This window comes from Sapajus apella, unplaced genomic scaffold (assembly GCF_009761245.1).
Source record: "Sapajus apella isolate SASKATOON/1434 unplaced genomic scaffold, GSC_monkey_1.0 scaffold20, whole genome shotgun sequence".
Taxonomy (NCBI): Eukaryota; Metazoa; Chordata; class Mammalia; order Primates; family Cebidae; genus Sapajus; species Sapajus apella.
The window spans coordinates 24,164,908-24,187,119 of record NW_022436960.1 but is presented as its reverse complement, the minus strand read 5'-3'; the positions used below and the strand labels follow the sequence as shown (position 1 = coordinate 24,187,119).

The 22,212-nt window shown below is 42.2% G+C and overlaps 1 protein-coding gene and 1 long non-coding RNA gene across 40 annotated transcripts in view; one reads left to right on the top strand and one right to left on the bottom strand.

Moving 5' to 3' along the window:
- Window positions 1-22,212, top strand: part of NRXN3 (neurexin 3) — a 1,699,208-nt gene that overhangs the window by 538,938 nt on the left and 1,138,058 nt on the right. For all 39 annotated transcript variants that reach the window (XM_032287218.1, XM_032287216.1, XM_032287189.1 and 36 more), the window contains 2 exons: window positions 9,870-10,308; window positions 15,527-15,910. In XM_032287218.1, coding sequence (XP_032143109.1) covers window positions 9,870-10,308; window positions 15,527-15,910 — 823 coding nt within the window. The remainder of the gene's footprint in view (window positions 1-9,869; window positions 10,309-15,526; window positions 15,911-22,212) is intronic.
- LOC116557660 overlaps window positions 12,060-22,212 on the bottom strand; it is a 14,282-nt gene continuing 4,129 nt past the window's right edge. Inside the window, exon 2 of the long non-coding RNA XR_004271637.1 lies at window positions 12,060-12,133. This is a non-coding gene — a long non-coding RNA (uncharacterized LOC116557660). The remainder of the gene's footprint in view (window positions 12,134-22,212) is intronic.

Genomic DNA, 22,212 nt, shown 5'->3' with positions numbered 1-22,212 from the left:
AGAGAATCAGGTAAGGCTGATCCCTGGGGTGATAAATTGGAGGACCTGCCGAATTTTTGTCAAGACTGGTAACAATGAAGACAGGACTAGATCAGGAAGAGGTTTTTATATAATGCTTCAAAGTTTGCCTTTAATTCCAAAGAACCATTGAATAATTTTAAGCAGAGAATGACATGTTATTCCCAGACATATTAACAGTGAGATAATTAGAGTCTTTTCTAGTCCTTGGAATAAAAATAACAGTAGTTTCCTAGTGGTTCAGCAAAGTATGTTTTAAATTTTGTCATCTTTTTAATCAAGCTGCTTAAGGCTTCCTGTCTACTCTAATAGTTACCTTTTTACCCTAATTGCATAAGGTATATATTTTTAGAGCTTTTCATAATCACATACCACCTGTTCACCTGATCTTAGTTCCTCTGCTTTGTAACATGTAACTTTCACTCTAGTGGGGTTGGTGCCCTCATCAAATATTCTAAGACAGAAGGAAATGTAGGCGTTCTCTGGGTAGGTCTGTTTAGTGCCTAAGAAAATTCAGGAAATGAGTATGTCTATTTATTGAGCTTCTACTATGTGCCACACACTTTGCTAAATGCTGGGAATGAATGCATCAGTTACCACATCAGAAACACACAACCCATGTGTTTATGAAGCTTAGTCTAGAGGATCATAACAGTGCCATCGCTGGCCACCAGAAGGCACAGAACTATGATTTTGATCAAGTTTATGGTCATAGGTCCTTTACATAGGTACATTAATTGACATGACAAATATATCTCACTCCAACTTTGATATGAAAAAATATTCCCCCCTTAAGTATACTTCAACTTTCTCTATGTATGTTGGTGGCAGTGATTATGTCTCATGGTCTAGCCTCCATGGTCTAGAACTAAAGATACAGTGGTTACTTAGTACATTTACATAGGTTTTTATTTCTAATATTTGAGTATAGCTAATTAATTAATATTAACTTGGCTTTTGCATTAGAGGATAAGAAATGTGGAGAATAGGTTCATCTCAAGTTCTGGTTCTCAGTGACCTGTAGTTAACTTCCTGGAGCACTACCTTGAGAGGGTTCCGCGGCTTCATTTGGGTTGAGTGGGAGTAGAACAGAAATACATCGATTGATGATGAATGGCATCTGCTGGTAAAGGAGGGTAGGGGCACATGTTTGCCAACATGGCTCTAAGAAATGGGAGAGTGGCTATCCAGTTGTGCCTGAAAAGATTAACTGGTAACTGGAAACTGTTAAAACCACCCATTGACTAGTTCTATCTTGGAGGACCATGGCCCCTACTTGCCAGTTCATGTCGTATGTCTCTGCCTGGGTCTGTCTATGCCAAGTTCTTATTAACTTAGTAGAAACGTACTAGACTCTGTGAAGATGATAAAGCCTGAAACAGCAAGACTGTGATAGACTGAGCCTTTATAGTATCCTGAATGCTCCAGAAACTTGATTGACTGGAAACTTTTTCTTTTTCTTTTTTCTTTTTTTTTTTGAGAGCGTCTCACTCTGTTGCCCAGGCTGGAGTGCAGTGGTGCGATCTCGGCTCACTGCAACCTCTACCACCTGGGTTCAAGTGATTCTCCTGCCTCAGCCTCCCGAGTAGCTAGGATTCCAGGCCCCCTCCCTCCCCCCCCCCTAATTTTTGTATTTTCAGTATAGATGGGGTTTCACCATCTTGGCCAGGCTAGTCTTGAACTCCTGACCTCGTGATCCACCCACCTCAGCCTCCTAAAGTGTTGGGATTACAGGAGTGAGCCACCACACCTGGCCTGGCAACTTTTTCTAGGAAATACACAAATACATTGCAACCTGTTTCTGATCAGCCTTCAAGTGGAATAAAAGTCCTAAGAAAGTTCTCCTTCTTGAGAAGCATAAAATGGAGACCTCCACTCTGAACAGGCATGGAACACTCCATAAGGCAAGGGGTTGGAAATCTTGCTTAACTTCTTACTGTTCCCATCTGAAACTGGGCATAAACCTATATGATCATTTTCGTTCCACAATCCATCAGGAAAATACTCGTGAAAGCCTATGCTTAACTCAAGCACCAGTGGTAATGACTTGCATTATCAGCGGGGTTCTTGGGCTGGCTCTCATGGCTCTGTGATTCATGAAGGCAGGATAACTGACTGGCTTACAGCTGTCTGTCTTTTTCTGGCTGGCCTGCATGCATGCCTAGAAGACTGAATAATTTTTTCAGAATGAGGTATGGACTAAGGATTTTGCTACTTCAACATCAGTTTCCCTGGATCTTTTTTGCTACTCTCACTTGCCATATGTCCCTTTTATCTTTTCCTGGCCACTCTCTCACAAATAGGGCCATAGATCAGAGATGGTGGCCCCATCTGGTGAAATCTAGCTTTCAGATATGCTTCATTTGACCCACAGAGTGTTAGCTCACACAGAATTTAAAAAATTTAATTGTCAACATTGCACTATTAGTTTCAACTTTATCTGGAGTCTTTTTGACCTTTATTTTGAGCTCCAGAACTTGGACATTTTCTAGCTCCTGCCTTGCAAGTCTGACCTCAGTTTCAGTTTCCTATTTCTGGTGCCGAGGTTTTTTTTCATCGTTGGCAGATCCTGAACACTGTTAACAAAACATAAAGCATGAAAATGGTGACATCCATGAGATGCAGCAGTTGGGAACTGAGCTCCAGGTTGGATGTCAGCTGTATCTCAGCAGGCGGAGTTAGTTTGCTGACCCCTGTTAGCAAGACCAGAGATGCAGATGTGGCTCTGGTCATGCCAGATATTAGGTTCTTCTGACTTTGGAACCTAAGAGGACCATCTGCTGCCACATTTGTGCTTGGACTTCACTGTTGGAGTTGATCAGTGGCATCCTGTGATAAAAAATGATGTTAATGATTATGAATCTCAATCTGGGCAAGTATTTGGAGTGTGTGCATCTCATAAATGTTACATTAGGCAATGAAGTCTATAAAATTTATAAATAAGTATATTTATAAATAAATACATGAAGTCCATAAATATTACTTATAAATAAATATATAAAGATATGATTTTATAGTTTGTTAAATCCAGAGTTTTTCTTTTGTTGTACCCCCACCTCTTAGGCTTGACCATCAGTTTAGAAGTTATCCTCAGAGAGAATCTTTGTTTTATTTGAAATGGAGTCTCACTCTGTTGCCCAGGCTAGAGTGCAGTGGCGCGATCTCAGCTCACTGCAATCTCCGCTTCCGGAGTTCAAGTGATTCTCCCACCATGGCCTCCCGAGTAGCTGGGATTACAGGCACACCACACCACACCTGCTAATTTTTGTATTTTTAGTAGAGATGGGGTTTCACCATGTTGGCCAGGCTGGCCTTGAACTCCTGGCCTCAAGTGATCCACCTGCCTCGGCCTCCCGAAGTGCTGGGATTATAGGCACGAGCCCCCGTGCCCAGCCTGAATCTTTCTTTCTTAATGACCCCATGCTATACTGTCTGTTGATTTATTCTGGCTTTTCTCAGAAAATAACAAAATTAACAGTGATCACCACCACATATTAAGTGCTTATCAAGGGTTCAGAAACTACGTAAAGTATTTTTATATGCAGCACCAGCATCTTCTTTATTTCTTACAATCCTGTGAACTGAGATAGTGTCTACATTCCACAGTAGAAGAACATAGGCTGAGACAAGTTAAGTATCTTACCCAACGTTACACAGTTGGTAAGGTGCCCAAACCCTGGTTAGGGGGCTCCAAAGGTCATGACCTTAACCACTGCACTATACTGCTACTTCATCTAACGTCTAATTTACTAAAGATAAACACATGTGTTAAACACCTATATAGTTAGGAGCAATTTCAGATTTTAAAAGGTGTAATTCATATTTTTTGCTCCTAAGGTGTTTGAAATCTATTGAAAAGACAAGACGTGTGCTGTACCAAGATAACAAAGTTGAGAGTTGTAAGTGACAGGGGAGTGGAGTGGACAGTTTAGAGGAGGGAGAAATCACAGCAGGCCCGAGTCATCGGTTGCCTGAGCGGGAGAGGGGAAGTGGGCAGAGACGGTGAGATCTGTGATTCTGTGGAGACCCCAGAAGCAAGATTCTTTCACAACACTTCTTAATCATTCTTTTACCCTGAGTAGGAATGTTACACAATAGTAAAATTAGCCTGAGAGTTTTATCTAGAAGCTGTATCATCCTGGAAGCTAAAGAGATAAAGCTCATTTCATTATTATCTATTGTCAAAGGATTCAATTTGGGAGGGGGATAAGTATATCTTTAGTTTTGCTTGTTGTGAGTAAACTACTTTGCACATAGGTATACAGTTGAGAAGCTTTATTGAGATCTGTAGTCAACTCTGCTCATGGTACCCCAATACTGGCTTCTCCACCATTCCATTTTGTCCAACTTCAGAAAATGTCCCCAGCGTCCTTACTTTCAGACATTCTCCAGTGATGTGAAGTGGATTATTGGTGCTGAGGCATCAAATCACAAACCTGTGAATGACATGGTCTTATCCGCTGACCTGGTGTTTTTTTTTTTGGTTTTTTTTTTTTTAAATCAAAGTTGTCCTCTCTGCAGATAGTTCAAAACCAAGAGAAAAGAAAGACCAGGTGGTAAACCTCCTATTGGCAGGAGAAATAGTGTCAAGAAGCCACCTGGGCACTCCTGGGCACGTGCCCATATCTTCTCATTCTTTCTAGTTCCCTTGCTGGAGTGCGTAGGGATGGGGCATTTATAACAGAACATGCAGAAACACGGTCTCAGAAAGTTGAGAACAGAGTGGACTGGGATAAGATGGCAGAGGGAGAGAAGAAAATACTTCTCTGAGTGGGGACTATCTCCAATTCTTAGATTTATTCTTATGCACCTGCCTTCTAACTCAAACACCTTAGAAGAGTTTGATGTAATAAGTGCATCATGTAGGGTTAGGATAGTCTCTCTTTTTCCAACCAAGGCAAGGGAGTTGGGCAATAGCGCAGACCGCTTCCTCATTGGTAGATAATATAAGGACTCTGATTTACCAGAGTGTGGGATCAGCAAGTACCACAGTAGCGGAGAACTTCTGGAGTGAATTTGAAAATTCCGGTGAAGGGGCATCATTTAGAGAGGATGGAGAGAAGAGAAAGGTGCTGCAGCCTAGGAAACTCAGTGAACAAAAGTGCAGAAGCAACAGCGCCTAGGTTCAGTCAGAAGCCTTTGAGGTGACCCCTAAGTGGGGAGGTATAGACATCCATTAGAAATGGATTGCACAAGGGGTGAAGGGCTTTGCACATCAACATGGACTTGGGTATGGTTTTCGTGCATGGCGAAGGGGTTTCTGCTTTGTGTGTAGGCATAGGCTACAGAAGGGCCTAGAAATTGCCCTCTCTGGAGGGCAATTACCCCAGTGCAGGTTATGCATTTAATGGCCTGGTTATGCATTTAATTGCCTACATGATCTTGGGCAGGTAAGTATCCCTGCTGACCCCCATGTCTGTAAAATGGGGTAACTGCTACTTATTCAATGTGCTTCCTGTGGATGATGTAAAATAGTGTTTGCAAAGTACCCAGTACACGTAGACTCTCAGTTTTCATTGTATTGTTCCTGCCCTCAGCTTGCCTTACTCCTGGTATTGCTCCTGTGTGTCTCTGTATTAAAGATTGTGGAGGAATACAGGTATATTTTTTTTCTTAGAGACTTTGTCTTAATTCTGAGATTCTGTCCTCAGCTGTTTTACTGTCCGGTCTCCTAAGCATGAGTTACGTGTTCAAACAGCAGTCTTTACAAGCCCATGGGTGGGATAGCAAGACCAGCTTGTCACTCTTTGCGACTCTGTTTCTGTACCTCCCAGTCTGTGTGACATCTTTCCCCACGGGGAGCCGTTTCTACTTTGTCCTTAATTGCTCCTCGCCGAGGCGACTTGTCAGCCAAGGCTGCTTCCTGTCACTTGATGCCACATCTCTTCCTAGTTCAGCCAGCCATTTGGGGACATTCATTTAGTTGACAGTCTGCTTTTACAGAGAACATTGTACTAGATACTAATTTCCCTCGTAAGGGGATCCAGCAGGGTTTCCTGCCTCCGTGGTGACCCAGGGTGCCAGTACACTTCTGCGTGCCTGTGGCTGTGGTTCTGCACAGAGCAGGTGGGGAAGGTAAAAATATTAACAATAGAGGGTCCCAGTTCAGCATCACTGGTCTACAAGTCCCTTGTCTACTGCCCTTTTCCTCTTGGTAGAAAAACCTTCACAGAATCTCAGTTCAGGACCCTGTCCATTTCCAACAGAACCCCCACACCATGGGAGACGAAGATATACTTTTATTTCTTCCTAGGTTTGTATGTCAGAATTGTCTGTGTCCTACTATGTCTGTGCCCTACTATTTGATCTCGACAACAGCCCTGTGGGGTGGGAAAGACGGACCATTTGTAGAACAGATATTGAGGCTCTTACCTTTGGAATAAATAAAATGGGACTCAGAAAGGTTATTCAGCTGTCAGTGAGAGTGGCGTTGGCTTTTTATTCACGACAGTGAAAACTCCATATAAATAGACAGGTAATTTCACGGCAGTAGAGTAGATAGAGCACTCACCTTCAAAGAGCCTTTGAGAGATGTCTGGTTATCTCTGTCTGGCCAGTTTATGGCCCTTGATTCTCTTACCTATCTCTTCAGAAATCTTCATTCTGGCTATTCACCTTCTTTCCCAGTCTCAGTTAGGTATCCTTCTCACAGAAGAGTTTCTCTTCACTGCTCTTGTATCCTGTTAAAGGCTTTTTTTTTTTTTTTTCCTTTTTATTCTGTCTCCAGCCTCCTGTAGGAATGCCTGATCTCTCTTTCTATTTATTGTTCCATGGTGCCAAGCCTCCTTCTGTCCCTTGGGGATAACCTACTGTTATATATTAATAATTAACCTTTAAAGGAACACTAGTGATAGGCATTTAACCCAAATGCAGAAAAAGCCAAAGTTTGTTTATGTCAAAGAGATCTCACATGCTGAGTTATAATAGTGAGGGTTAGAAAGAAGCTGACAGTCATTAAACTTTTATTATTTTTTTCTGGTTTACTCACTTGAGTGACTGGCTGAGGATCCTGCACTATTTCCCTTTGCACATGGTCAGCCCAGTTTCGCTAAAATGAAAAAATCAGCTTTTGAATTGTGAAGTTGAGCATGCGTGACTTTCCATGTAATGTTAAAGATAAACCTCACAGGTGCTGCTAGGGGCCTACTTCTGAGCATGTGGGCCCTGGGGCCCAAATGCTTAGGTTCGAGTCCTGCTCTATCACTTATCAGCTGTGAGCCTGTCACTGGTTCCCTAACTACTCTCTGTGTTCCGTTTCTGCATCTGTAAAATAAGGGAAGGATTACAGGTATCTCAAATGGGTGTGGTCTGGATCTAATGGGATGGAGAGGTGTTAAATCCTTAGCATGGTGCCTGGTAGTAGGTGCTTAATAAATGTTAGTATCATTATTTTCAATGTTACTGACTATGGTTAGGTCCATGGTCAAGGTTACATGATAGATGAGTCATTTTCAATGCTTTGCCATAGCTATATGTCACTCTTGTAATGTCCATTAGAATGCAAACAGCTCTGCCTGATTCTCTCCTGGTGATGGGAGAGAGATGGGAACCAGTTCTACACTCGGATGTGAGGGGGATTACATGATATGTGCTGGAATGAGCCGTCCAATTAACTTTCTGTCACAGAGATGGACAGATGAGACTTATTTTACAATTAAGAATTGTTGTTTTGGATATGATAATACAACGTTTTCAGGGCTGTGGAAAGAACAAAATGAGATTAACAGTAACCCTCTGAATAGCTGTGATTTTTGTGCCCTTATGATGTTCCATTTCTCACGTTTTAAATCATTTTATTATTACAAAATAGTTTATTCCTATATTCCCAATTTCAGGAGGCGAAACAGACCCAGAAAAGTTACTTTGCCAAAGTCACAGAGCTTGTAAGTAGTAGATGTGGAATTCAAACCTAAATCTAGGTCCTGACCTAGAATTTGAATAAGGTAATACGAAGAAAATAGCAAAGTAGTTGGTATGCTCAATACTCAGATCCTTGTCAATTTCCCTTCCATTATTTTCTCTTTATTAATTTTTTATGGATGTGACATTGCTCAGAGATCAGAGCACTGAGAACCATCCCAGGGAACTATATCAAATTTCAGTTTGAATAAGAGTAAAAATTTTTTGAAATTCTAATTTTGGAGAGAAAGATTATTTTTTGCTTTTATATGGATTATACCTGGTTTAGAAGGTCATAACTGATTTTTTCCATAGGTTATTGGGGTACAGGTGGTGTTTGGTTATATGAGTAAGTTCTTCAGTGGTTATTTGTGAGATTTCGATGCACCCAACACCCGAGCAGTATATTCTGCACGCTTTTTGTAGTCTTTTATCCCTCACCCTCCTCCCACCCATCCCGCCAAGTCCCCAAAGCCCATTGTATCATTCTTATGCCTTTGTGTCTTTATAGCTTAGCTCCCACATATCAGTGAGAACATATGATGTTTGGTTTTCTACTCCTGAGTTAACTCACTTAGAATAATAGTCTCCAGTCTCATCCAGGTCACTGCGAATGTCATTAATTCATTCTGTTTTATGGCTGAGTCGTATTCCATTGTATATATATATATACACACACCACAGTTTCTTTATCCACTTGTTCATTGACGGGCTTTTGGGTTGGTTCCACGATTGTGAATTGTGCTGCTATAAACATGTGTGTGCAAGTATCTTTTTTGTATGACTTATTTTCCTCTGGGTAGATACCCAATAGTGGGATTGCTGGATCAAATGGTAGTTCTAATTTTAGTTCTTTAAGGAATCTCCACACTGTTTTCTATAGCAGCTGTTAGAAAGTCATAACATTTTTTTGACTGGCATCCTCCCCTTCTCCACCTACCTACCCATTCTGCAGAACAATGACCATGGCTTTGTAGAAGTGTACACTAACCTTCGGTAGGGCACGGAGACAGAAAGCCCTGCTGGACCCCCTGATGAGGTGAATTAGTAACTGATTCAGTAGTCTCTGTAAAATCAGGCTCACAACTAAATAAATAACCCTGACCGAACTAGGGCTTCAGGGTGTCTCATTCTACCACTAAACAGAAAGCACATGCAATGTGCAGAAAACAAAAACACAACTGGACCTCTGTCTCCATCAGCTTTTAACACTTAATCTTTGTTTAAAGTAATACATCCACGTGGTTGAAAAAAAAAGTCCAACACTACCAGAGGGCGCAGAGAAAAGTAAGTCACCCTCCCCCTCTAGAATACTAATCCCGCAAGTATACTCCCCAATGACAATTTTATAATTCCAAAGAGACTTGTTGCTTACAGGAGCATATATATGTAATGTCCCCACACCTCCACACTTTTACACAATGATAGCAGAATGCACCCTCTATCCTGTTCCTTGACAACTTCACTTAACAATGTGACTTGGAGAGCTTCCACATTAAAACCAAAAGCAATACCTTGTTTTCAAGGGCTGCCTAATATTCCATTATAAAGCTGTGCCATCTGCTATTGATGGTCATTTAGGTTGTTTCTGGTCTTTTACTAACTAAGGTTGTTTCAGTAAATCACTTTGTATGAAGTATATGATTCCAAGCAACTCAATCTCTCTTGATTTTTATTTGCAAGCTTATGTTGTATAACTTTCTGACAACACAAGGAATTGGCCAGGAGACAAATAAATTCCATGGAAATATAGAGGCTTTTTTTAGAGCTTGTGTGCACATCAGATGTTTCCACAGATACTTTCTGTTTCCTGTGTCTCATTGTTTCTCATGTTGTTTTGGACTATGTCCTCAAGGCTCTTCTTGGGTCATTTTTCCAGGTGCCCAGTGAGTGATGGATGGATACTGTTTGCAAGATTGATTCATATGGCATTTTTGTTTGGCTTTTGACAGGTTGTTTATAAGAATAATGACATCCGTCTGGAGCTGTCTCGCCTGGCACGGATTGGGGACACCAAGATGAAAATCTATGGTGAAGTTGTGTTCAAGTGTGAGAATGTGGCCACACTGGACCCCATCAACTTCGAGACCCCAGAGGCTTACATCAGCTTGCCCAAGTGGAACACTAAACGTATGGGCTCCATCTCCTTTGACTTCCGCACCACTGAGCCCAATGGCCTGATCCTCTTCACTCATGGAAAGCCCCAAGAGAGGAAGGATGCTCGGAGCCAAAAGAACACAAAAGTAGACTTCTTTGCTGTGGAACTCCTCGATGGCAACCTGTACTTGCTGCTTGACATGGGCTCCGGCACCATCAAAGTGAAAGCCACTCAGAAGAAAGCCAATGATGGGGAATGGTACCATGTGGACATTCAGCGAGATGGCAGATCAGGTAGGAAGAGGCAGGATGTATGACTGGGACTCAGGAAAGCTGTAGCTCCTCAGTTTGTTTGTTGCCTTTATTTTCTAAAAACTTTTGCCCTTGCCTGCTTTTTGATGCTTTGGCTATTCTCTTTAATGGCTGTTGTAAAATTATGTTTCTGAAAAGATACCTGCCTCATATGGCTCGTATCCTCCACTCTTCTCTCCTGTCACTCACCACACAATTGTCAGTGATCGCTCTACAGTGCTGGAGCTAAGGATAGTTTTACAAGTAGCATTTCTACTGCTACCAAAGCGACTGTCATGTCACTGGTGTGATCCACCCCATCCCCCATTCTTTGCTTCTTCTTTTCCTCATCACCAAGGAAACAAATTATGACATCACAGATGCTGCTTTATGTGATTATTCTGTGGGATAAACTTCACTGTGCAAGAGTTTATGCAACAATACACCCTTCAATAATTGGCAAGGGTCATGTTGCACGGAGAAATTATGACAAGAAACGCAAAGGCAAATTGATTTTTCCTGAAGACATATTCAATTTAAAGCCTTCCTTTGGTATAAAAGCCTGTATTTCACTCTTGGTTCAGACCTCACTGACTCTCCCTTCCTCTTCATAACCTTTTACATTTGGTTTAAATGGCTTTGTTTCTGCAACTGCAGATCAAACAAGCTAGCCCCAGGCAGTACATAGCCACTCTGGAACAGTAACAAAGTGGGGGTGGGGCTGGGGCACAAATAGGGGTTTTTGATTGCCTGGACAGTCTGCCTCGCTTTCTGTGGACGATGTGTCAGTGAAGGTCACATTCTGTGCTATGAGAAAGGGCATTTTCCCAAGAGCAGTAATTAGAGTATTAAGAGTTTTAGACTTATTTCCTGATTCTCCATTTAGGTAGGATATACTCAAGGAGGGTCTTGGCTTCATGTGCCATATTATAGAGATTCACTCTCCTGATGAACATTAAAAACTCTTTATTTGGATATTTTCTTTCTAGGTTCTTTTGGCCAGTAAGAGAGCAATAAATTCCCCCAAAAGGCTGAAGCTGGGAATGACTGTGCTTTGGTGGGATGACTTTCCTGCGTAATTCCAAATCTAGACTGATGGCAGAGACAGCAACATTGCCCTTAGGAAGAGCTGGATGGGTTCTTTGCAGAGGACAGACGGGTGGCAGATTGCAGCCCTGGATATTTTATTGCCCAGTAGGAATCTTTATTGGTTGTCTGAAATCTGATCAGAACCAAGAGGCTTCAAATTAAATGTGCTCGTTGAGCAAGAATGAATAGTATGTGCCTTTTTAAACAGAAAAACACTCCAAAATTAATTGCTTTGGAGGCTAAATCTCCCCCGCCTCTTTTTTTCCTTCTTTTCATTCTCTTTCTCTGTTTTTCAGTAAAATGTCAGCAAGGGCAGAGTCAGAAAGCTGTTCCAAAATTATAAGGAAACACTGCAGTTGGTTTTTAAGATCATGTGTTTGGGATCTCTGAGGTTAGGTCATGGTGGACGGGTTTTGTGTCTGACTAACCTAGAGCTTGGCACAATATAAAGATTATCTACCTATGTCCACACGTAGGGTAGAACACATAGAATTGCTATATGTTTATTTCTGTCTGTTCCCAGTGCAAATTTTTTTTTCAAGTAGGGGAACAATTTTTCCTGTTAGAACCACCAGTGGAGCCATCTTCAGCAAACATGTTGAGATTTCAGAAGCCTTAAATTTCATATCTGGGAGCTAAAGCATTGGCCAATTTTTTTTTTCACGTTTTTTTTTGAGACAGAGTTTCATTCTTGCTGCCCAGGCTGCAGTACGATGGCATAGTGTCGGCTCACTACATCCTCGACCTTCCGGGTTCAAGTGATTTTCCTGCCTCACCTCCTAAGCAGCTGAGATTACAGGCACCCACCACCATGTCTGGCTAATTTTTGAGCCAGAGACGGGGTTTCACCATGTTGGCCAGGCTGGTCTTGAGCTCCTGACCTCAGGTGATCTGCCTGCCTCAGCCTCCAGAGTGCTGGGATTACAGGCAGGAGGCACTGTGCTGGCCGATTTTTTTAACTACTGATAAATTTGATCAAAGCCTATAAAAATTTACCGAGTAAACAAACAATTGTCCCATGAAAGCAGTACAATATGAAATTATAATACAATCTGCTAAACTTTCATCTTTTCATGAGAATGTTTTCTGGTACCTTGTTTTTGTTTATAAATCTGTACTCAAATGGATAGTTCTAAAAACAAATGAATCCAAATGTGGTGCATCCTTCCCTGATCATCTTGAAGAATAATATGACTGACAGTGATCTAGAAAACTATTATAATCAATCCCCACTTGGGCAAGTGAGTCTTAGAACTTGTTAAGTGCTTTCAAAACACTGAGGACAGATTTTCCTCAGGTTGTATTTAAGGCTCTAAAATTTAAATTGATTCTAGTACTGTCCTTACTTGACAATAGATATCCACCCCCCCTTTAATTGGTGATCAGATTCACCCTGCGGACAAGTGAGGGGTAAAGAAAGAAAACTGGAATACAGAAAATAGTAAGAGATGCAGACCTCAATTTCCTCATTTGTAAAATAGAGGAAATAATAACTCCTACCTCCCAAGATTGTTTTGAGGATCAAGTCCAAAAATGCACATAAAATGGTTAAAGTGGTGGCTGGGACATTATTGTTGTTTTGTAAGTATTTGAAAGATTTAAAGACAAAATGGCAAAGCATATTTCTCTAGGAGAAAACTTCTAGAAGACAGTAGGAAAGGAGATGTTAAATTCCCCTTAATATCCTGTCTATGCTTCTACTCTTGTATTGACTTTGCATTTTATTTTTATTTTAATCAATTAATTATATTCTTTGAGAGCAAGTCTTGCTCTGTAGCCCAGGCTGGAATGCAGTGGCATGATCTCGGCTCTCTGCAACCCCTGTCTCCCGGGTCCAAGGAATTCTGCTGCCTCAGCCTCCCGAGTAGCTGCGATTACCGGCATGCACCACCACACTTGGCTAATTTTTGTATTTTTAGTAGAGACAGGGTTTCACCATATTGGCCAGGCTGGTTTTGAATGCCTGACCTCAAGTGATCGGCCTGCCTCGGCCTCCCAAACTGCTGGGATTCCAGGTGTGAGCCATTGCGCCCGGTTGACTTTGCACTTTAAAGTGTATGTTTCATTTTTAATCTCATTTGATCTTTGCAGCCCTTCAAGTTATATACCCTTCATAGCTGAAGGAACTGAGAATCAGACAGAGGTGAAGACTGGCTGATGGATGGCATGACCCAGTTATCTTGATACCAATAAAGCATGTCAAGAATATCAGCTGGGTGTGGTGGCACATGCCTGTAGTCCCAGATACTCAGGAGGCTGAGGCAGGAGCATCACTTGAACCTGTGAGGTGGAGGTTGCAGTGAGCCGAGATTGTGCTACTGCACTCCAGCCTGGCAACAGAGTGAGACTCTATCGAAAAAAAAAAAAAAAAAAAAAGAAGAGAATAATAAGTACCTATTTTAAAATTTCTGACAGGATGTTTAGATATTACCTAGTCCATTTTCTTAAGTTTCCAGTGCAGGAAATTGAGCCATTAAGTGATTCAGGGATTCAGGGACTGGCCTAGGGTCAGAAACCCATTTAGGACTAGAATCCCTGTTCTCAAGGTCTCAGGTCAGCTTGTGGAGTTCCATCTTCTACAGTCTCATTCGATGCTGTCCAAAATCCAACCCCTTCCTGGGTCTGCTTACCTCTCTGACTTGATCTCCTGCTCACCCACTCTTGCCTTCTCTATTCTAGCCACGCTCCTTCCTACCTCAGGGCCTTTGCAGGTGCCATTCCCTCTGCCTGCCTTGCTCTCTCTCTTGGACTTTGCATGGCTGAATCCTTCCCAACATTCCAATTTCAGCTCAACTGTTACCTGCCTAGAGAGACCTTCAGTGACACTACACTTTAAAGTAGAACACATGAGTAACTAGCACACCACCCCCTTTACTCTCTTCATAGCACCTGCTATTAGCTAATTTATTTTGTTATTGGCTTCCCTGTTGTATTAGTCCATTCTCACGCTGCTAATAAGGACATACCCAAGACTGTATAATTTATAAAGGAAAGATGTTCAATTGACTCACAGTTCAGCATGGCTGGGGAAGCCTCAGGACACTTAGAATCATACTGGAAGGGGAATCAAACATGTCCTTCTTCACACAGCAGCAGGAGAGAGAGAAGTGCAGTGCCAGCCAGAGAAATGCCAGATAAAACAATCAGATCTTGTGAGAACTCACTCACTGTCATGAGAACAGCATGGAGGTAACTGCCCCCATGATTCAATTCGCTTCCCACTAGGTCTGTCCCACAGCATGTGGGATTATGGGAGCTACAATTCAATATGATATTTGGGTGGGGACACAGCCAAACCATAGCATTTATTTCTGTCCCTCTGCTCTGGAACATCCCCTCAATGAGAGGAGAGGCATGCCTATCAAGCTCATCTCTGCCTAGAGCTATACCAGAGACAGAATAGATCTTCCATACACATTTATTAAATGATTAAGTAAGGAATCATGTTTCCGTTAAAATTTATCACAGGGAATGCTCAAAATATTCACTGGCAGGGCTGGTAGTGAATGCCCAATATAGAGAGTACCAGTACATGGAGGGAGAGATAGAAGAGGAAGCTCCATCTTTTGGGGTTGGTGAGCCCTTGAAGAAGACTCAGGCAAACGTATGGAGGCCTTATTCTGTCTCAGGCACTCTTAAAAGCACTTTGTATATATTCACTCATTTAATCACACCAACCTGTGAGGTGGAGACAGTTATTTTCCCATTTCACAGATGAGGAAAGTGAGGCACAGGAAAGGTGAAGTCAGTTCTTTAAGGTTATACAGTTCATTCATATTAGAGCTGAAATTTAAATACAGGCAGGAAGTGTGCTGCTCTCAGCCTGTGTGGTCTCAGCCAACAGGGTTAGGTAGAGAAAGGATACACTAGATGTTAGGTTGCTGAGATTTTCCTGAGTCTTCCTAAGGGCTAGGTGGACTTAGCTGGCAGAGATTGGAACCAGGTGGCCTACATTGTCTTTCCTATTGTCCCGTAACATCTAATTCTCTTCCTTTCATTGTTCTCTCCTGGCCGGGCAATGGCTGGTCTCAGCACTCACCTGGTGGGCTTCTTTCATTTGGTTAAGCAACTGACGGACTCACCTGAGACGCCGGGCGAGCTTCCTAACTCTGGATCTGTCTTCCCACCGCAGGTACTATATCAGTGAACAGCAGGCGCACGCCATTCACCGCCAGTGGGGAGAGCGAGATCCTGGACCTGGAAGGAGACATGTACCTGGGAGGGCTGCCAGAGAACCGTGCTGGCCTTATTCTCCCCACCGAGCTGTGGACCGCCATGCTCAACTATGGCTACGTGGGCTGCATCCGCGACCTGTTCATTGACGGGCGCAGCAAGAACATTCGACAGCTGGCAGAGATGCAGAATGCTGCGGGTGTCAAGTCCTCCTGTTCACGGATGAGCGCCAAGCAGTGTGACAGCTACCCCTGCAAGAACAATGCAGTGTGCAAGGACGGCTGGAACCGCTTCATCTGCGACTGTACGGGCACAGGATACTGGGGAAGAACCTGCGAAAGGGGTGAGTCGGCCTAGGGGGTGGGAAGTGAGGGCCTGAGTGGGGCTGATGTGTTACAGTTGGATCCCTGGACAGCCCGAGCCTTTGCACCTACCTGCACTTTCTTTCTTCCAGCAGTTTTTGGGTTTACTGATTAACCGAATGCACCCTTTCTAGTTCTGAATGCTTGGATTCGTTTGGCTAAGATTGGGTTGCCGAAAGGGAAGCTTTATAATAAATATTACCGTGATTATGATACTTTTTGATTAAATACTTTCTATTTAGACAGGGTAAATAATTCCCTTTTGGGGCTCCAGGGAGTCTAGCCAACTGGCTGTTTTATTCATTTATTTGACTTGTACTTCTTTAGTGCTTTTTACAAGCTAACACATGGGTTAGGCTTTAGAAGCACAATGTTGAACAAGACAGATTCATCTCTGTTTTTATGGAGCTTGCTGCCTAGTGGAATATTTAGCCATTAAATAACGGATTACAAACATGGTGGGTTTTATAAGAGGCAGAGTGATGTATTGGTTAAGAGCATGAACTCCGGAGCCAGACTGGGTGAGAAATCTGGCCCTCATGCAGTGATGTGAGTTTCAGCATGGTAGTCAATATCTTTGAGACTTGATTTCCTCATTTGTAAAATAGAGATAATCAGGCACCTACCTTACAAGATACTGATGATGATTAAATGAGTTAATAGGTTCCTGAGCATTTAGTATTAGTGATTATTATGGTCATAATTATTGTCATCAACATCATTAAAGAAAAGGTATAGAGAAGCTTGGGAGGCCCTTGCAAGGAGACCAACATACTCTACAGGTTCACTGTATAGTGAGCAACGCTGACACAGTTGAGGACCTGAACAGAGTCCAGAATGGATTGGATGCTTTGTTCCTTTCTGGCAACTGTCCAGAATGGAATTGGGGAACTGTGGGGGTAGGAGGAAGGGCGTGAGAGGGGACTAAAGAGATGAGGGCTGACCCTATAGACCAAGCCAGAATGCCGGGAGGATTCCCTTTTCATTCACCACTTCAGTATCTGACATTTGCACCCAATTTACAGTTTGGGCAAAGGGCAGAGATAAAGACAAGAAGAGGGCCAACATCAACACAAGGAGATTCCAGGCAAGCTATTTGGAGATTGCAGCTTGGTCTATTTTTTTTTTATATGCCAAGCACACAGAATCAAGCTGACTATCCGTGGGCTGTCAGCTTCTATATTCTACGAAAGGATAATTTACATCAAGACCAAGTTTTTGTGAAGGGTATGGCTCCAGGGCTTTGAGAATACCATACCTGTATAGATATAGCTCTTGCCTTCAAGAAGTTTATCATTTATTTAGTTGAGGAGTTGAGACAGCTATATAATAAGCTGTAATAAGATAACGCAAGACAGTAGCATGCTAATGGATAGAGAAGAAGGACATGGAGATTCAGAGAAGGGAAGGATGTTTTAAGGAGAGACCTACAGGGTCTCATCTCTACAGACCAGTGGTCAGTGACCAGAAATTGTTCACGTATCAGAAGACAGGTGATATGTGGACAGATCCTGGACGAGGCCTGGAACAAGGGCTGGATGACCAGTGAGAAGGTGTTTTAAAGGCATGGTTTTTGTGTGGCCAACTGTGTTACTCGCTAAGGTATATTTCAAGAGAACTACAAACCCTTCTTACAGTCAGATCAGAGATAGAACACAGGACATGAGGACAGAGGAGGAAATGAGAGCTTTCTTGGAGCTTATGGAATTAAAATTCACTGAATTTTCAAGGCAGCAACTGCCAGAACAGGAGCTATGATAAGAAAATAGGTGACAATGCGCTGGTCAGTCTGTCAGGTGCCTGGGCTTTTTCCAAATATCTCTGTAGGGTAACCTACCCTGGTGCTGGTTTGGGAAGATAGAAAGGTCATTTTGTCTCTGAGATGCATGAGACAGTTTTGGTGTTTGCCGAAGTGTTGCAGATCTTCCGTTATCTATGAAGGCAGTATAAAGCCATCTCACTTCTTCTTCTTGGGTTTCTTCTTAACTCAAGGGCCTTGTGGTTGTTGGAGTCAGGACACAGTGACTGTAGCCAGCTATACAAGGTGTCTCTGAGCTCACCCATTTCAAGGGTGAATCAATAGGAGCTGGTCCAAAACTTGCCAAGAACAGTGAAAGTCACTGCACCTTTTATGTTGTCACTTCTGACTAGTCATTGAAAGGCAGCTGATTGGGGATATATGAGGGACAATTATTCTTGGTGCAGTGCAGCCAAGAGTCATCCATTCTGGCCAAATGAGAAGCAGCTTAGCAAATTTAAGACGTTTGATCTATACATCACTCAAATCCCAGACGGTTCAACTGACTGTTTTGTTCTCCTGCTAATTGTCTTTTGCCCGTGGATTGTTCCTGACACCATGTTCAAGATGAATCAATGGAGTGTAAAAATTACAGGACTCTTCTCTGCTAGCAAAGAAAAAATTGAGATTCCCAATGACATTGTTTTTCTTTATTGAAATTGATTCCTTAGTGGAGACTCTTTTGTGTATCTTTTGTTCATTTTTCCTACAGGAAATTGACATATATTGAAGGCCTAGTGTGTTCCAGGCACTATGTTAGAGGTGGGAAATGCAACAGACAAACAAACCAACCAAAACACAAACACCAACTCGACACAGCCTTTACTTTTGAACAAGGGGTGTATAGTCTTCCTGGAGAAACGAAGGGAAATGTGAGAAATGTTTAACGTGGTTGATGTTATGGTAGATGTCTATAGGGAAATGGTAGGACAAATGGGCAAGAACGGCCGCTTCTATATGGAAGGAGTGATGGTCCAGAGAGGGGGATCCAAGGTTTCTTGGATTTGGGGTCTCCTATTTCTAACTCTAGGCATCCACTCTAGGCACTTCTGAAGAAGAGTGAAGAAAATGTGTTTGGCATCGCCTCTATACAGGAATGGGATCCGTTTTGGATTAAGGAGTCCTGCTCCGTTCACCGTAACAACACCAACACAGTCACACAGTTTGCCATTCTCTCTCTAATTTTTATTATCTAGAAACATTCAAGAGCCAATCCTAAACCTAGAATGGATAATTTGTACTAAATGTGTTAAGCCTAGGACAGTTCTTAAGGCTGTGTGTCCCAATAGCTCAAACTGTGTTCTCTACTGGAACTTCCTTGGGGGTGAGTCCCTTGGTATCACCAGCTGAACACATGAATGGGAGTGTTAGAAAGAAGCACTTGCGTATATACAATGAAGAAAGCATACATTGAATGCTGAAAACTGGAGTTTTCATGGCCCAGGTCAGACACTAGACACTAGATCAAAATAGCCCAATGACCCAAGCAAAGTGAGCAACAGGTAAGTCTAAGAGACAATTCCTAGATCAAAGTCATCAGCCAAAGATAAGAGAATCAGATAATAAGGACTGGGAAGTAGAAAGTATTTGTGTATATGAGACTAAGATTAATTTGCATGGGTATCAGTATCTTTCCCTTAAAGTAAAATTGGGTAACTCCTGCTTCTGTACTCATAAGAGTGCTTCTTCTGCCTGTGAAGATGAGCTACTCTAAATCTTGAAATCTAAAATTGGCTTGATATTGTATTTAGATTTTTTTCAGCATAATCTGCTGGTATTCTAAGACGTAGCTGTCTCTACTGTCTCTACCCATCCCAACCATTCAGCTCTAGTTATTTTGGTTGGCTATTCATAGTAATGTGCGAGACATCCCCATAACCTAAAAAGCAAAGGCCTGTTTTAGCTACTTAATTCTAATCAGATAGGTCGAAATTCTTTAATATACTGCAAGAAGACCACCTGCCATCCTGTGGAATCCTGCTGGACAGAAGAAACAGTCTAGCTGGTCTTTAGCCTGTCCTGGAGTTAGTCCTTCATAAGGAACTATAATCAATTGACCTGGGACAACATCTTATCCTTGCTAGTATAGCCAAATTGTTTAGTTCAGTTGGTGAGCATCAAGTTCCAGTAAGGCAAAGCCAACGATTTGATTTATTTGTGGATCACGGAGCTTAAATTTTAGGCCATTGCTGTTTCTCTTCTCTTCCCTGAATGGCTTTTTATAAACATATGCTGGCATTTATTTGGCAAGAAAGTAAATAAAGCTCAGCGCAAGTTCATCCCAATGTCAAGAAAAATAACCTACAGTACAACATTTATCTGACATATGCAGCAGCTGAACATGAAGAATGCAAATATTTTGACTTATCTCCAGTGACTCTTGTTCCAGTGGGAAAGGCATGTAGGCGGCAGCTTCTGCGCCTCCCCACTCAGAGTCTCCCCTTCTTAGGCAACCTGCTATGCGATCCTGGGTAACAGCAGCAGCAGCAGATTCTGCCTTGGAAGGGTGAGACACCACTCTTCAATGAGGCTGGATTGTGTCATTGGAATGCTACACATATGCCACATGGAAATCATGACATAAGAAAATAGTAGGGTTGGTAGAGGCAAGGTATGGTGGCTCACACCTGTAATCCCAGCGCTTTGGGAAGCCAAGGTGGGCAGGTAACCTGAGGTCAGGAGTTTGAGACCAGCCTGGCCAATATAGCAAAACCCTATCTCTACTAAAAATACAAAATTTAGTTGGGCTTGGAGGTGCATGCTGAGCTACTCAGGAGGTTAACGCATGAGAATCATCACTTGAACATGGAGGTGGAGGTTGCAGCGAGCCAAGATTGTGCAATTATTCTCCAGCCTGGGTGACACAGTGACTCTGTCTCAAAAAAAAAAAAAAAAAAAAAAAAAAAAGAAAATAGTGGAAATAGTTGGGTTGGCAGATACATTAGTGTTACCCTTACCTCATTCCTATTACATGTACCTCACTCCTGTTTTGGTAAGTGAGGAATTGGAAGCCCTGAGAAGTTAAGTCAACATCACTTTGACTTGGAATAGCGATAGAATGATTAGAATTCCCCATTGCTGATTTCTGATTTCTCATACATCAGACTTTCCATTACACTGAGCAGCCTTTCCTTCAGAGATTCTGTTACTTACATATACTAGATGGTTCTTAAATGTTGGAGGGCTCCAGAGTTTCTGTTTTAGGTTTCTTCTTGGCCTGCATAGTTCCCTTGGGGCTCTTATTCTTTGCATTGGCCTTATTCATGGCCTTATTAAAGGCCATCTATATTAATGACTTCCAAATTGAAGTCTCTAGCTTGGAACTCTCCCTGAAATCCCAGATTCTTGTATCCCCAGTTGTCTACTTGACATCTCCATTTGGATATCTAATAGACGGCTTAATCATACCATTGAAAAGCAGAAATATTGAGGTCTTTCTTCCTGCTTTTATGGGTCTCAATGCTGTTGAGGAGGGGATCTGCCTTATGGCTGTGCCCTCACCCCCCATAGGTTTCCTGATCCTTTATTTAAATGTGTGACCTTGAGACAGTCACTTGGATCCTCTGACCTCTCTTTTCTGCAAGAATAAAATGAGGCAGTTTGGTTTCATGCTCTCTCAGGGCCTTTTCAACTCTAAAACTCTGATTCTCAAATGTCATCGGCTTGGTAATGTCTTCTCTTATCCTGAGGAGAGAGAGAAAGGTGAATGAAGGGCAGGACAGGAATGTGAGTCCTTGTTCCTTGCAATCTGCAGAACTGTCTGGATTAGGACTCTGGGTTTAGTTATATCAGCACTGCAGTGAAATTTTCATCTCCTTAATTGATTCGTCTAAGAAAATGAATACCTTGGTGTCCTGAGTACACTTCAGGCCCATCATGCCTGAGTTTTAATTGATGGATTAATGAATAGAACCTTAGATTTATAAAGAACATTAAAAGGCTGTTTCCTCTTTGGCCATTGTTTACTCTTTTTGATATATAATGACATATGTCTGAGAAAGGGGCCTCCCAAGAAATGTACAATTCATTGACATAAATCAAAGTCTTCATTTTGTTTGCTTTTCTGTTGTTGCTTAAATCATACAAATGTATCCCTGGTGACAACCAGGCAGAACTCAGATTCAGCGTCTTCTTTTTTTTTTTTTTTTTAACTTCCAGTTCTACAAGTTTCCCTTTCCACAAGCACAGGATTTTATGATTCCAGGAAGCTGTTCCATAGTACATGAACCGTAGCTAGAGTTATTCCACCAGGTGAGAGTCTGAGCTACCTCTGATCACAGCTGGTCCGTTTCTCTAAAAAAGAGTATCAAGGTTGTAGATTCTAGTTATTCTAGAGTCTCAAAGCTTTCAAGGTCTGAGAAGGACAGGCTGGGGACTTTGAAGATCTGGAAGACAGTGTGGCAATACCTCAAGGATCTAGAACTAGAAATACCATTTGACCCAGCAATCCCATTACTGGGTATATACCCAAAGGATTATAAATCA